The 17,316-nt window shown below is 42.8% G+C and overlaps 1 protein-coding gene across 3 annotated transcripts in view; it reads left to right on the top strand.

Annotated features, from left to right (window-relative positions):
• The window catches only part of LOC136712985 (protein sidekick-1), a 287,347-nt gene that overhangs the window by 246,917 nt on the left and 23,114 nt on the right, over nt 1–17,316 (top strand). For all 3 annotated transcript variants that reach the window (XM_066689864.1, XM_066689863.1, XM_066689865.1), the window contains 6 exons: nt 818–927; nt 1,302–1,452; nt 2,381–2,618; nt 3,571–3,686; nt 4,893–5,082; nt 13,324–13,422. In XM_066689864.1, the coding sequence (XP_066545961.1) occupies nt 818–927; nt 1,302–1,452; nt 2,381–2,618; nt 3,571–3,686; nt 4,893–5,082; nt 13,324–13,422 (904 nt within the window). The remainder of the gene's footprint in view (nt 1–817; nt 928–1,301; nt 1,453–2,380; nt 2,619–3,570; nt 3,687–4,892; nt 5,083–13,323; nt 13,423–17,316) is intronic.

Here is a 17,316-nt window from a genome sequence, read left to right as displayed (position 1 = left end):
TGCTCCAACATCCTTTATATCGGCAGGGGTTCTTGAAACAGGGCGTCGCTTTATGTTCTCCAGTCTCTGTTACTGCCATTTCATGGAGCTTAACAATTACAGTGCAAGGCAATTTACATGCTGCTCTCATGCAGAAATAATAGTGTGCTGTCCTGCAATGGCAAGGGAGCAGATCTGTGTGCTATCCAGCGTCTGTCCGGGCGGTCTAGACTGTGTGCTGGACAGGAGGAGGGCAGAGAGAGGAAACACTGACGCAAATGACAAGCTGCAAACCGACAGAAGCCTCCTGAGAATTAGAGACTGATGGCAGCTCATAATGTCATCCACTTGAGTAAAGTTCAAGTGCAGAGCTGGAACTGATTTTATTTGAATATGTAATTGTTTATACTACTGTGTTGCTTTCCATGTTAAATGAAGGCTGATTGCAGATTATCTAAAAGTAGTCGATGTAAAAAGATACAAAAATAATGATTTTATTAGTGTCCAGCAGAGTAGACTTTAGTTGTATTCCTCTGCATCTTTGCATTTATTATCTGACATCAGAAAGTGAAGTGATTTAGATTGACCACTCTTGTTACTCATAATAGTAAAGAAAGGAAGGCTGGGTTGAGATTGTCATTGGGCTGAGATCTCACGTCCTGGTCAGAGCCCTGACCCTGACCCTGACCCCAGCCCTGGGTCGGGGGTCGTAGGGAAACCGCTCCATGCTGCTGCTCTTTAAAAGGCACAGGAGCAGAGCACAGACCTCAGACCTCAGACCTCAATCATTGGTGGCGCGACATGAACGTCTTTCTGACTCCTCCTCTTTTGTAAGCAGGTCGGGAGCATCGGAGAGGAAAAGGAGTGGAGGCTCCTGTATGAGAAAGAGAATGAACCAGAAGCTCAGGTGCTGGAGATTCCCAACCTGAGCCCTTTCACTCACTACAGGTGAGGAGACACTCAAAACCCTGGTTATCGCCAACTCTGCACAATGTAATGGGATCTGAAGGGGTCGTTCACTGCACGGCTCTTGTGCGTATTTTCCTTAACCTTGCTTAACAGTGTTTTAGTAACTTTTAAAATTATCTGATGAAGTGCTACAATTGTTTAATTATGTACCTTTTAAAGAAAAATTTTTTTTAACCATACTGAGAAACAGAGAGAAAGTGAAGTGTTAAACAGCAGGGTCTGTGTCCCCAGTGGGTTGTGTGTGGCTGTATTAAACAGCGGGGTCTGTGTCCCCAGTGGGTTGTGTGTGGCTGTATTAAACAGTGGGGTCTGTGTCCCCGGTGGTTACGGGTGGCTGTTGCTGCTCTCTCCAGGTTTAGAATGCGTCAGGTGAACATCGTGGGCTCCAGCCCATTGAGCCAACCCTCCCGCGTCATCCAGACCTTGCAGGCCCCCCCCGACGTGGCCCCCAGCAGCGTGACAGTGCGCACGGCCAGTGAGACCAGCCTGTGGCTGCGATGGGTGGTAAGAATGATCACCAGTGTACTACCCCCCCACCCACATTGTCATATGGTGTGTTAGCACATAACTCATAAAGGGTTAAGTACTGCATAATAATTCATAAGAATTTCTTTCTCTGTGAAGAACAAAAAAAAGTCTGTTTCACAGAATAAAACCGCAAGAAGGCCCTGGTGTCGGTTATGGAGTGTAAAACAATCCCCTCTTCATGCCAGTGTGAGCAGGCAGAACGGGCATGTGAGAGCGCTGGAGACAGGGCCTGCTTTACTAGGCACTTACTATTGTCTGAAACACAATGCAGTCTGTGTAAAGAAGAGTAATAGAGGACTTTTTGTCTTTGTTCTTGCTCAGTCAAATGTATTTTAAATATTCATGATGTCCTTTTGATATTAAAATCTCTTTAGAAAAGAGACCCGGCCATGTAACCGATACTCTCATATCAAATCTCAGGAAACAGTGCTGGTCTGCCATAACTCAGGACTGTAACAATGGCCATTATTATGCAAAACAACGTGTGACGACAAAGACTTCAGATTCGATAGACTTTAACATAAAACAAAGCCTTGATGCACAGCAGTCAGTGATGATGCATCTGAATTCTCTCACTGAGATTATGTACGGTTGAAATCAAGCAGCAAGGCTAGTGCTGAGGTTTCTGTCTGCATGTCATGTCAGGAATGTACTGATATAGATTAGGGAGTTGGATATACGACTGAGGTGTTTATACAGGATGCCATACGTTTTGTGGAAAACCAAGCCCTGTCCTTGCAGGATGTGGTGTGATGTCTAACAGAGACAGGGCAGTTCTCTGGGTGTGGGGTCAGTGGTGAGGGTGCAGGGGCAGACAGGGCAGTTCTCTGGGGGTGTCTCGTCAGTGGTGAGTGTCCAGGGGCAGTACTTGTCCATGAGCTCACCATCTCGCTCTGCCCATCAGCCCCTGCACGACTCAGAGTACAACGGAAACCCCGAGTCTGTGGGCTACAGGATCCGTCTGTGGCGCGCAGACCTGCAGGGAGAGGCGCGGACGCAGCTGGTGAGCGACCGGCTGGAGCGGGAGATTACCCTGGAGGAGCTGGAGGAGTGGACGGAGTACCTGCTGCAGATCCAGGCCTTCAACTCCATTGGGGCCGGGCCCTGGAGCGAGGCAGTGAGGGGCCGCACCCGGGAGTCAGGTGAGACAGCACCGCGTCGGTAAGGCCCACAGGGCACCAGCAACGAGGGAGGGGCAGTCCGTCCGCCGCTCTAGAAAGACTGGACACTTCCCTGCTGTTGAATTCCCGTTAGAAAGAGAGGAAGGGTTAAGTAAGCCGCTAACCGCGGCTGTAGACACCGCAGGCAGCCCCTCCCTCACTGAAGAACGTGTGTCAACGAATCTCCTCCTCAGTGTCCCTTGACTGCACGCTTACCTTAGATATCAGGTGTTCTCATCATTTTTAATCTCCTCTGTATTTTTGTTTTGTTTTTTTATTCCCAAATGTTTGTATTGAATCATTTTTACATGCTTTGCGTGTTTCTTAGTTTCACTTTCATAGAAGCTCCCTTGCTTGAGTTCTGCAGACAAGCTGTTGATTTTTTGCAGAGAAGTGACAGACCAGTCCCGGCCTATGTGTGCTATTGCTTTCGCACACTTACAATCAGCTCTGCCCGGGAGGCTCCAGCATCGGCCAGTCGACTGATTCTATTAAACACTGAATCTGGTTCACAGCGACCACATGCGTCAGTAATCATGAAATAAGCCTATTTGATTACGCGCTGATTTGCTAATGTAGGCGGCATTTTGTACACCAAGCTCATTTAAAACAGCCGCCACATGCAGATCCAGATGGGCAATTTGCTGTGTGTCATGGCTGATGCAACCCAGCCACTTCCAAGTGTTTTGTTGTGTTTTACCTGCTTGAGGCGATTCACAAACCCATGTTCCTTGCATGAAGGGATGTGAAACGGAGTCCCTGTGCCTCCCTGTTGGAATTGATTGTATAGTTTACTCCTGGTTGGTTTGACAGACTTCAGAAATCTTCATTTTCAAAACAGAAGCAAAAGAAATCACAGCTGAAGTTGTGTAGCAATTAGAGGTTTAATTAAGAGTATAGATTGACATCATCATAATGGGATCTCATTCCTCAGTGCCATCTGGGTCTCCTGAGAACGTGACGGCAGAGGCCGTGAGCTCCACGCGGATTCTAGTCACCTGGGGTCCCGTCCCAGAGCACGAGCAGAACGGACACATCCTGGGGTATAAGGTACGTCCATCACAGCGTCTGTCACAGCGTCGCTCTCACCACAGAAAAGCACATGAATTTGAACTGATTAACAGGAAGCCTCATTTGAAGAAATTGGTGGCATTTGCCATGTTGTCTGACGATGTGTTTTTGGGAGCTGTGAGCTGTGGTGATTGTGATTTAAAGTTTGAAAGTGAGATATGGAGTAATAAATGCAAAATAAATGTTTACATACATCGGTAGTGATTTGTAATAACAAAAGCAGTTGCTGTAAGTGATGTGGACAATAAAACAGCACATGGTCACATGGTCAGGCACTCCTTTGCAGAGATGCATTATGAGGTTCAGTAACAGTTTGAAAGGAGGGTGTCAGTCTCAGACAGGAAGTGCAGAAGACGAGGTAAAGCCTTCTCTGCCTCTGCTGAGCCAACAAAGATTAAGAAACCCCACATGACTTGTAAGACAAGGCAGCAGCAGCAGCTTAGAGCTGTGATTCACTGGCCGCCCACAGCCGTATTGTTGAAATTGCACTTTGAAACTTCTGCATCGTCAGATGTCACTGTATGCAGTGGAAAATGTGCGTTTTATGTTTTAGTGTTAAACGTTAGTATGTTTCTACTACCATCAGCAAAAACAGAAGGTGAGGTTTTCTTCAGTCTAGCAAAGCTTGCCTTTTTTCTCACCCACTGATGAAATGAATAACTGCCTATTAAACACACACAAATCACTGAGTCCAATTATGTGGATATGTTTTTCCTTGTCTTTGAAGAGTACAGGGGCAATATAAGCCTCTTTGCACTTTGTTTCAAAGCAGGGTCGGGCTAGGCTGGAGCTGGCAATCACATTAGAAAACATAATATCGGAAGTTGCCATCTGTTCCTCACTGAGCGGTGTGTAACCTGAGAGAGGTTTTCTTATCTTCTCAAAGCAAATAAAAAGTCAGGACTGGAAAGAAACTGCCTCTAACGATGCTCTAATTGCCCGTGGCCATCACCTAGCAACACTCCCTGGTATCAACTTCGAGCATCTGACGCCACCATGTGTTGAGATGGATTGAGAAACACTGAGCAGATTGTGAAGGTGGTAAATAATGATGCCTGCCTGTTGTCCCCTAGGGCTTTATCAGTGGCATCGGGTGGCAGCGTCAGGCAGATTGATTACAGTTGTTAATGGTGTCCTTGGGCGTCTGTCTGTGTGTCTACTGCGTCTGTCTGCGGTGTTATTCAGGTGCTGTATAAGGAGAAGGACTCGAACTCGGAGCCACAGGTGCAGGTGGTCAAGGGGAATTTGACTCAGTCGGTGCTGCTGCGCAGTCTGCGCCGCTACATCCTGTACGACATCCAGGTCCTGGCCTTCACCCGCATTGGCGACGGAGAGGCGAGCTCGCCCCCTGTGCTGGAGAGGACCAAGGACGATGGTACGTCTCCTCCCAATTTAATTTTTAATCCTGGCATTATAGCACGATTCATGGCCCCGATTTAGCTGTCGCCAATGTGTTTCTGAGATCGGAGACACCACCTCCTTGTCGTAGCCATCTGAAGGTGACCGACCCAGGCTTAGAGCCGCCGCAGGAGTTCCGATATTCTCAAACAGGATTGATTTCACCGGCACAAAATCTGCAGTGCTCTTGTAGTGTGAGAGGGGGGTGTAAATATACCGTCTCACAACCGTGCTTCTTATTCGGCCAGCTTCCAGCCGGGTCCCTCCAGGCAGGCGCTGCTGGGCCCTGCACTCCCACAGGGATTTTATCCATCCTTGAGTGGTTTCCATTCTTCTGCCCTGAACTGGGCATCAGAGAGAGTCACCCAGCTCTCCTGCCTTTCTTATGGAAATCAGGTCGTATTCTTTCTCCTGCAGTTCTACAAAGCAATGCTTTTACAGTGAGGGAAAAAAGTATTTGATCCCCTGCTGATTTTGTACGTTTGCCCACTGACAAAGAAATGATATTATATGTATAATTTTAATGGTAGGTGTATTTTAACAATGAGAGACAGAATAACAACAAAAAAATCCAGAAAAACGCATTTCAAAAAAGTTATAAATTCACTTGCATGTTAGTGAGGGAAATAAGTATTTGATCCCCTATCAATCAGCAAGATTTCTGGCTCCCAGGTGTCTTTTATACAGGTAACGAGCTGAGACTCTCTTAAAGGGAGTGCTCCTAATCTCAGCTCGTTACCTGTATAAAAGACACCTGTCCACAGAAGCAATCAATCAATCAGATTCCAAACTCTCCACCATGGCCAAGACCAAAGAGCTGTCCAAGGATGTCAGGGACAAGATTGTAGACCTACACAAGGCTGGAATGGGCTACAAGACCATCGCCAAGCAGCTTGGTGAGAAGGTGACAACAGTTGGTGCGATTATTCACAAATGGAAGAAACACAAAATAACTGTCAGTCTCCCTCGGTCTGGGGCTCCATGCAAGATCTCACCTCGTGGAGTTTCAATGATCATGAGAACGGTGAGGAATCAGCCCAGAACTACACGGGAGGATCTTGTTAATGATCTCAAGGCAGCTGTGACCATAGTCACCAAGAAAACAATTGGTAACACACTACGCCGTGAAGGTCCCCCTGCTCAAGAAAGCACATGTACAGGCCCGTCTGAAGTTTGCCAATGAACATCTGAATGATTCAGAGGAGAACTGGGTGAAAGTGTTGTGGTCAGATGAGCCCAAAATCGAGCTCTTTGGCATCAACTCAACTCGCCGTGTTTGGAGGAGGAGGAATGCTGCCTATGACCCCAAGAACACCACCCCACCGTCAAACATGGAGGTGGAAACATTATGCTTTGGGGGTGTTTTTCTGCTAAGGGGACAGGACAACTGCACCGCATCAAAGGGATGATGGACGGGGCCATGTACCGTCAAATCTTGGGTGAGAACCTCCTTCCCTCAGCCAGGGCATTGAAAATGGGTCGTGGATGGGTATTCCAGCATGACAATGACCCAAAACACACAGCCAAGGCTCAAGTGGCTCAAGAAGAAGCACATTAAGGTCCTTGAGTGGCCTAGCCAGTCTCCAGACCTTAATCCCATAGAAAATCTGTGGAGGGAGCTGAAGGTTCGAGTTGCCAAACGTCAGCCTTGAAACCTTAATGACTTGGAGAGGATCTGCAAAGAGGAGTGGGACAAAATCCCTCCTGAGATGTGTGCAAACCTGGTGGCCAACTACAAGAAACGTCTGACCTCTGTGATTGCCAACAAGGGTTTTGCCACCAAATACTAAGTCGAAGGGGTCAAATACTTATTTCCCTCATTAACATGCAAATCAATTTATAACTTTTTTGAAATGCGTTTTTCTGGATTTTTTTGTTGATATTCTGTCTCTCACTGTTAAAATACACCTACCATTAAAATTATAGACTGATAATTTCTTTGTCAGTGGGAAAACGTACAAAATCAGCAGGGGATCAAATACTTTTTTCCCTCACTGTTTGTTGATGCACAACCTTTTTTTATACCAGAGATTAGAGTGCAGCCAAAAAATCAAAGTTAGAAATGGATTTTTAAAGTGGGTTTAATCGGCAGTTTCCTCAGACAATTAGAGTTGAGCAATGAAAATGAGAATTCAATAAGTCTAATCTTACTAAAGGTATGCAAGAATCATTTTAATCAGTTCCAAGCATTCCATAGAAGCTCCTCGCTCTCCATTCATGAGCCAGTTTTGTATTTGTTCAGACCTCTTTGTGTACACAATAATTTCTTTATAATCATTAATGCTCAAGGTCATCCCATCATGCCTTACAATATGATTTTTTTTAATCTATTGAAATGCATAATGATTTGTTTTTCTGTTTCCCTTAAACCAGACGGCGGTGTTCAGCTCAGGTGTTCACTGTCTTACGGCCTAACTCATCGATATTGTGTTGGTCATTGGGGGGATAATCAAGCATATTGATCTGGAACGCTGTAATCAAAACAGTGCGTTTCATTATCGCTCATCAGCATCTCTTGGTGAATGCGGTGCATCCGCAGTATAATCAAGAGCTTAATTAGGATCTGGAAGAGCTGCCACATCGTGTCACCATTGTAACGTGAGGCCACTAACTGTACTGATCCGTAAATATTCATGCTCTGTGTATATATGAATGGAAAAGTCCAGACCTTCAGTGATTCATGAGTGACTATGTGAAAGTACCTTAATGTTAATCCTTAACTTTAGATGACAAAGAATTGTGAAATAATTCCAGAAGCAACCTATAGCAGATTTCACTATGAAGAAGTGGGTGTTGATATTGCAAATAATAAACTGTTCAGAAAGCTGGTTAATCCCTAAGGAAAGCAGGGTGGAATCACTTTCTGAAAGAAATTGCATTCTCTTTTTAAAACTCAGTTCCAGCACAATCTCGAAGATGTGGGTGCATTCTCCTAGAGGATTATAGATATGCAATTTGTGTGCCTCATGAGGTCATAGTAATACAGCGTGTGCATGTGTTTGTGTTTATGCATCTTTCTTTGCATCCCTGTGACTTTCTGAGAGTGTGCCACGCCCTGCACCGGAGAGATGGGGTTCTCCGCTAATGAAGATTGCCCATCACTGTGCCGTTGTTTCCCCTCGCCTGAGAAGTTCCTGCTGTCTTTCTGCTGTGTGTGTGTAAAGAACACGTTTGACTAAGAAGGGGAGAAAAAAACAGCCAGGGTTTTATCATTATTAATTTATGATACAGTAGAAGAAAGACAACTTTTATCTGTATCTTCTCTGATCAAGAAAAGAATACATTTAATCTGCAGCTGAAATTCAGCAGGTACCCTATCTTGAAAGATCAATGAGGCTTCAACGCACCGCAGTAAAAGTAAAATGTACTTTTAGCAAACAGATGATTGCCTTCAGCTTGCAGATTTATCGGAATATGACTTCTTGGTTTTTGTTTCTTTTTGTTCCTTTTTGTTCCCTAATACTTTAAAGAGCATTCCTCTACAAATACAAGCAAACACCCATTCCCTAAGCACCCCCTTCAGCAATGTTTTATTTACTAAAACAATACATCACAAAACAAATGCATATTCCACATCTTTGGGTTCAACATTGTCATACATAAAATAGCTTTTTGATGGTGCACATGAGGGTGTCTCTCCCAGAAGGTTTTATGTATATATCATGGACATCATTATATATTAAATATCTGTCTTAAAAGAAAACAAATTGTAAAAGTTCAAAGGGAGTAAGCAAATATGCCAAAACATAGTTGTGGGATAAACCAAACCTTATTCAAATAGGAAATAATTCAAGTGTGAGAAATATAAGTCTTCAATTTTAAATAACCTGTTTGAAAAGTAATCCCATCGCCCTTTTCGTCTGCATATGATAATTCATCCTGGAGGCTTTAGTGTACGTAACTCTCACATTGTGTGCACAGCAATGTGCAACACCAGAGATACTGCACGTCCTGCGAGTATAACACGTAAACATGCTGTCAATCTAGACGCACACAAGGAATAGGTTTTCTGGGAAAGACTGTCTGACACGGCACTTGTCTGAGCGATCCGTGGACAGGATTAACCCTGTCCACGCGTGTGGCGATCCGTGTGCTGTCGACCTTGGCTGCAGTCAGGCTGGGTTTTGCCAGGAGATGTTTTTTTTTTTTCCCAGAGCATCTCTTCCAGGAAAGATGTGACTTAATCTGCAAACCTGCCAAGAACCACTGGTGCTGCGGAGCTGAATGGAAGCGTAAACAGATTAAGAATAAGCGTTTTTGCCTCCCTACATCGGAAAGAAAGCAGTGAATTGAGGCTCCGTGGCCAGAGACGACTGGTGTTGTGAGAAAGGCTTAATGCTCTCATGAAATACATTTAAAATATCTCATTAGGAATGTAATAAGAAAAGAAAATGTATACATGATTTTATTTTATTGGTTTAATTCTAAGTATAATTTTCAGTAACATGAAATTACGTTAAATTATTCCATTTTCTGCAAAGAAATTGTAATGACCAAAAATAACAATATGTCTGCATGCAGTTCTGTAATTAGTTGAAGCATCTAAGTGATATAAGTGATGAGATCACTTAATTGCTCTTAATTATTTCTGATTACTAAGATACTCTTGGTGATCGGGTACCTTATTTTAAATCTAATTGACTATTGCATTCAAGCATTTTTGTTTTCTAAGTGTAAGCAGAAACCTGGTGTATTGGCAAGAGCACAGTCACACTGAAAAAGCAGTCTCTTCTTTAATTATGCTTTTAATATGCAAGTCAAAAAATGGTTATTGATTAGAGGAGCTGCTGTTTCCCACAGAAATTAAACCTGAAGCTTTTTGTAACTACATTTTCAATAATTAAATCTGACTTGGTAATACATACAAAACCTGCTGAGGCGAGGGCAACAATATTTGCTTAATAGAAGCTGCCAAGGCTGGTCTACCCTACGGACCTGCGTTCACTCAGGAGACGCTCTCCGTTTATTTTGGTACAAGGATTGCATGATACCCTCTCTACATGGCTTACTAAGTGCAAACATTGAAAAACGAGTACATTTATTGCCAAGCACAATAATACTCAGGTAGAGAACAAAGCTTCCTTTAATTAAACTGATGTAGGTAGTTGCATTGGTGCTGTTTGAGTCTCAAACAAGTGTTTCAGCTTTAAATCCATCAATACAACACATTTGTTATCCTACACTAGAACCTTTCCTTTTCCATTACAGACCGGTTTCTTTTTCATACCAGAGAAGAAATAACTTTATACATGGAGGATGTCTAGCTAACCTCCTGCCCTTCTTTAATAACGGGTCTATCTTTAGTAATAGGTCTTTGTGGCTGACGAGTAAGGTTCCAAAAGAGGGCTGGCTCCTGTGGTCTGAGCACTTTTCCTCTGTATCTGTCTGTCTGTATGCGCAGCGCGGGCTGGTCCGAGGATGTGACAGCTTCTTAACAAAACAATGTTGTGTTGATTGGGTACCTCAGAGAGGTCAGTGCAGGTTAACTTCTGGGATATAAAACAAGCAGTCTGCATAACCAGCCATTGCTCGAAAGTGACACTGGCAAGTAATTTGCAGGATTAAGCTTCACCAAAGTGCAATGTTTCTATCTCTCTGGCTAAACAGAGCAGGGTGGTACTGATGTTATTAAGGTTCAGGTCTACATTTAAATTGGTATTCCTGCTGAGAATGACTGCAGAACACAAACAAAATAAATAAAAAACAGAAATAAAAAAGCAGAGACCCGGTGCAGGTGTCATGTTGGTGAATTTTCCCTATCTTCTGTTGCACTCAGTAATATTACTGATGCCATCTGTCTGTTTGGATAAAATGCTACAAATTGTGTAAAAGCAAGAGTGAGAACACCTGTGAGCCCACAGCATCAATCTGCACTATCCCAGCGAGCCGAGGGAGAGGGATGGGAGATAGAGATAGCAGTGCAGCGAGACCTCTTCCCTCCATCAGCAGACTTTCACAACTTTCTGATTTTATTTTATCTGCTGTGACAGACTTTGTACCCCAAGGGAAGGGGCATTAATCCTTCGCACTCCCTACCCTTCATCACAGTTTGTGCATATTCTTCATTGTCGGGGGAAGACAGGAAGCCGGAAAGAATTTGACCTTCATTTGTCTTCATTTAATCTACTTGAAAAATGCTTGAAATATCTTGTTTGTTTGATTGTCTGTTTTACTCGCTATTTGCTACATTTCTAATCTCCCAGAGATCTCATGTTTTAGTTCACAGACTTTCTTAAGAGGTCGGAGTCTGAGCTGTTTGAGCCACATACCAGTCTTGGAGGGCTGGAGCTAATCTGTCTTATCTTCTGACTTCTGGTAGATGTGGTTTGAATATTAAATTGCAATGAATTGTACTGAATTGAACCAACTTTGCCTCGTCTTAAACTGGCAAAGGTATTTACTGACAGGTTGCTCAGGGCCCTGGAGGACCGTCTTTGCACCCAGGGTTTGGGTGGGGTGGAAAGTTAAGAAAGGAATCTTCTTCATGGTCACTCTTAACAGTGCTGTGCAAAAGGCAGCTGTGGCTCTGGTGAAGTACAGACAGGAGGAGAACAAGACGCTGTATCACCATGCTGAGATCTGAGCGGCGCTAGATCCAGTCTAGATACTCTCCCTGGAATCCCCCTGAGCCAGGCAGGCAGGTTAACACCCCTGCCAGGTGTGTCAGATGAATGTAATTCAAGATGCGCTCTTTCACTGGAGGTCAGGAACACTTCAGCAATTCGCGTTGTGGGTTTGCTATGAAGACAACATGAAATTGATGATGTTAAGTGTCTCGCCCATCTGCAATAAGGTTGTTTTTTTTAACAAATGCCAACTTTGCATCTGTTCAGTCTGTCTGCTGTTGACATGATAATTAGAGTTGTGAATGCATGGGGATGGGAGTGCTGTGCATTAAGAGGAAAGTCATTTTTATATACACGACAAGCAGGACGGAGGATCTGCTGCCATCCAACAATATTTCCTTTCATGGTCTCATTTATATTCCGCACTTGAGGCATCTAACACGTCTGGTTACATAGCATTTGTGGAATGTGTTCTAAATATTCTCACGTTGAATCCTCTCTGTTGACTTTCATAAAATCATTGTATAGATCGGTGCCAAGGTAAGTCACTCATCTGTGTTTACTCTGCTGGAGTACAAATCATGTCAACACTGTTACATAATCAATCACTAGGGTCCAAATGAGAAGACATTTAATCATGGGTTAAATTTAGCACATCCAGAGATGAAACGGGATTGAAATACGACCGGTGCAAACTGGCCTGAGCTTTATGGAAGGTGATTTCTTCTGTTATTTTACGATGGTTATCACAGTAGTGTCTTCAATCTTATTCCCATTTCTCAAAACCCATTCAGCTGGGCCAGTCAGGTCTGACTGACACCACTGACAGAGTGAGCGATGTACTCTGGCCTTTATCTGGAATGGGGATGATCCACGGTATTGCAGCCTGTCACTCACTGGCAGGAAAAGCGTCTTTGATAATTGCTTGACTATGTGAGTCTCCACAATTTCAACAACAAATTAGAACATCCACTTCCCCAAGATGAAGGAAAGCAACTTCCACAGTGTTTTTATTTTGATATACATGATCAGTGCTTAAGGGAGTGGATGCATAAAGTATGGATAATCTGTCTGAGGACCTCTGTGGCCACAGATCTGGTTAGTGACAGTCAAGTCATCCTTCTGGGAATCTCCTGTCGAGCCTCCAACTGGCAGGACAATTGGCTATGTGAAATGCATTATAACTGATTTCTGCAATCTCCACTCAGAGCGATGCCAGGGGATTGAAGAGCTGGTTAGAAAAAGGTGGTCTTTTAACAAGTGTGCGTAACGGAATTTAACTTGCACATTTTTGAAAGTGAACATTTGTCTGATAAAGTATCTGTGAACAATTTAAAAGGATACCACTCCGTATGAGCGAGCCAAACATCCTCCAGCGCTTCTGAGACTGTTCATGAGCTTTCAGTGTGTGTTTTATTTTATTTTATCATCATGGGGCAGGATTTTCACACAAGCAATACCAGGGGCTAATTGTAATTCCTCCTTATGCTAGAACACAAATGTGTTGTCTATAGACCAGGGTGGGGCTTAGCCCTTGAGCACTGCTGTACTCCACAAAAAAATACCTAGATAGCTATAGATAGAACAATCTCGGAATAAATATCTTTCTCCCAGCTCTGAGACACTGTTTCCTGGTTTCCTTTCTTCCCCAGTCCCAGGGCCTCCTGTGCGGCTGGTGTTTCCAGAGGTCAGGCTGACGTCGGTGAGAGTGGTGTGGCACCCGCCCGTGGAGCCCAACGGGATCATCATGGGTAAGATCCCCTGTCCCGTCTTCATCCTCACTCATCCGGGAGCGGGCCATGGCTGCAGTGTTTGTTTTCTGTGGCTTCCCACGTCTGTCTTAGTGCAGACCTCTTAACAGCCAGGTGGATGGATGCATGAAAGATGAAACTCCCACTCAGACCGCTTGTCAAATGGTTGGTGTCATGTAAGCAATTCCCCTTTGTGCTGCATCACTAAGCATCAATATGTTTGCAGAACACACCTCCACAAAGATAAATGAAACGCTCCGCTGTCGTTTTTTTGTAAGATAATTGGAATACAAGCCTTGGTAAGTTAGCTCTGAGAGAAGTTTTGGGGCGATTACAGATCCCTATTGAGGCGATGTGAATGTGTAGAGCATACCGACCAGTTTCTGAGGGGAAGACGAGGGATAAGCACCTTGCTCGTCAGTTAGACTCTGTTCACATTCACTCAGGTCTACAGAGAGACAAAGGGAAGTCAAATACTGCCCAGGGATGTGCACATGGTTGTGTTTAACTGGCAGCATGTCCAGTATTGGTCTCTTTAATGAAACACTGCCTTCAAGCTCTTGTTATGCATAATGTATATTTTACCGGAAATTTGATGCAATTTTGACAAAATGGGACTGTTTGAAATGCCTTGATTTGATAGTAATAACAGAATCAGCCTTTTTCTGTCTGACACTATGCTTTTAGAAACAATACCACGCATGCTTACTTATACTGAGCTGTCAGCACTGCCATGTCATTCTGCACTTGAGAATAATTCCACATCGATGCAGAGAAAAAAGGAAACCAGCAGCTCAGTAATATGATTAAACTGACTGGCACCCTGTGCTGAATCAAACCACTAGAGAATAGCAGAGAGCTGAATCTCGGTGCTGTTGGAGATTAGTCTTAGGAAAAAAGCATAAAACCTGAGTGGGATAAAATATGTTCCTGATACACTGGGGGGAAGAAAAGGTTTATGGTTTTAGTCAATTTTATACTCAATGAATTGAAGTTCAGTTCCTGGAGGAACAGTTTCTTTAAAATTTGATTTAAGACGAGCAATAAAGCCATTTGGTAAAATATTAGACAACAGCTAGGTAATTTTCAGCTACCATATGTTAAAGTAGATTGTAAAATATGGGAGTGAGCTGGAATTTTGCTTCACTGCATTGAAATGTGCCGAGAGGAAGAACCAGATCTGAGCTCTTTATATACCAGAATCTGGGACCAAAAGTAAGGGGCTTCATAACTTAAAAATCATAAGTGTATTATTTTATAAGTGATTTTATTTAGTATGTAATCTTGCTATCTTGAATCATGCCAATGAATAACTTGGGATTTGGCAAAAACAAGACCAGTACAATTTGAAGTGCTGTGAAATCTGTCCGTGTGACGAAGGCAGCTATGTGCCGGATTTGGGGAGAGAGTGTGGGTTTTCTAAAATGAAAAGGAAGGTCAGAGGTCTTACATTTCAATTGACCTTTGGCCTCAATCTCCCAATTTCTAGCTGTTCCGGTGTTTTACTCAGCAGCTTGGCTCCTCTGCACCTCCTTTGCTTTGAAGAAAAGGTCATGTCACATCTTTGTTTTACTCCACTTAAGTTTCTCTATGCTAGATTTTTTTTTTTTTAATGTAGTGTAGCACAGGCGTTTAACTTTAATTCTTGTAAGCCAATTTTTTCATGGCCTGGCTTAGAATGTAATCTTGTTCAAAAGCCATTGAAAATCAGGCTTTTTCAGACGTCAGCAAACGCTGACCATTAATATCACCAGAGAGTATTTGAGGTTTGCTTTTGAATTTGCTGCTGATAGAATAATCCTGCTTAAACCTGCCCCCAGCCTTGATTCTAAAGAGACATTTTACCGAACTACAAAGCACAGGGGTAGAAGGGAAGAAAGAGAACTAAACAGGAAATTTCATGCAAGACTGAATCTAACTTCAAAGTGTTTAAATCGTGGTGCTTGCTTGAATGCAGTCCTCTGAGTACAGAAGAGCTGACATCGTTTAATCCATATGTTTTATTGAATTGATAGAAAAACAGCTGAATTTCTGGGTCAAATATATGCATCTACAAATGTATAATTTTCTCTGTTCTCAGTTTAGTTTTTCCTTTTGTTCTTTGTAGAATTATATACCTACAGTTGGTAGACCTACACACTGATACAGTTGTGTGCCAGTATTATTGCATTATATAGTGCTGTTAGATCATAATTAGTAATTACAATACCTCATAAAATCAGGTGCCTTTCTATGATTATTCTTTCTTTGTGGAAATGTAACTCTTGTTGTTAAATATTGACATGGGCTCCTTGTTGTGACTGGCCTGGTCCATTGTTCATTATTGAATAGATCCAGTACTTTGTATTAGTGTATGTTTACAGTATTTGCAGCTCTATAAAACTTGAGAGTAAGTACTTGAGTACTATGCAGTGACGCTATGTTTAAGAAGATGCTGTAGTGCACTTGTTTTAAAGGAGATAATGATATTGTATTACTCAGAAACTTCTCAGAATGACAGATCTTTACAGCAGATACAGTGTATCTGTCCACACTATTTATTGTATACATCTCTCCAGGTGTTTCTGGACTTATATATAAATAATAATCAGCCCATATTGATCCACTGCAATAAAAGCCCCCCAAGATGCAAGAATAAGCTTCTCTTTTCCATGTCACTCCTGCAAAGCTTTCATCTTTACATCTTTTACATGTTTGTCTTCCAGTAACTAAAGTCTTGTACAACAATTTTGTTAAAACTAAGAAAATTAAAGTCAAAAGGTACTTCAGGAAGTCAAAAAATAATCTAGTCTGCCAAGAAATAAATAATAAAAGTAAAGGCCTGCCTTGGACAGCAAATCAGCACAGATGGGGATTTGAAATGAAAGGAAGAATAAAAATGGGATGTAGTACATTTGTAAGAAACAGCGCTATTGAAAGGAAATCGACTGCTATGCCCGATGAGAAAAGTATTTGACCAATGCATCTTACCAGTTCTCACATATGACTCGGAAATCTGGTCACTAAACATAAATAATACAGAAACTGGAAACAACACCAAGAAGCATGTCAAAATGCATGCTTGGAATAACAAGAAGATACAGACAAACCTTGTTGAAAGAGTGAAGATGTTAAAATGGCAATGGAACAACAGACCAAAGATGGACAAAATAAGCTATAGAACGGATCCCAAGAGATCCGCCGTGACCTGGAAAACAGACTGTTATCAAAACAAGTGGAAACATTTTGGGGAGGCCCTCGTCCAGCAGTGGATTGATAAAGCCTGCTGGTGAAGATGCATGTATAAATATAATTTTTTCCAGAGCTGTACATATGAGACCACTCAAAGTTCAGAAATCAATGTTAAGTGGTCTCTTCATTTTTTCCAGATCTGTATCTAACATTTTATATATATGTAACAAATATGTATATATAATTTATAATTCTTGAAAACTGTCAGAATGTTCCAGACAGAAAGTTGTCTGGAGGAGATTTTGTCCAGTTTAGGCCTTTAATCTTGTAAGAAGTTGAAATAAAACACACCTTCAGTGGAAATGGTTTACTTTCAGTCGTACAGCCAAACGGTGTCACAGTGAGACTGGGGCGAAGACACTGCAATAGTATCTTCAACCAGACACATGAGCAGAGCGCGCACTGAGGTGTGATCCTTCACTGAGATCCAGCATGACGGGATTACAGGACATGTAATTCCCAGCAAGAAAGATAAAGGATTTACTGACTGGGCCAACTGTCTACATCTCATATTTATTAGCCACTTAACCTTCATTCATTTATGACAAAGCGGCCTGTCTGGGAGTAAGCTTAATGGTAATAAAATACCGGTCTGAGATGGAGCGCGTTCAGGTTTATGACCAAACACCTGGATTGAATAACTGAGACACCCCCATAGTGGAC

The sequence above is a fragment of the Amia ocellicauda genome, chromosome 17, assembly GCF_036373705.1.
Source record: "Amia ocellicauda isolate fAmiCal2 chromosome 17, fAmiCal2.hap1, whole genome shotgun sequence".
NCBI lineage: Eukaryota > Metazoa > Chordata > Actinopteri > Amiiformes > Amiidae > Amia > Amia ocellicauda.
This window is presented reverse-complemented; position numbering and strand designations above follow the sequence as displayed.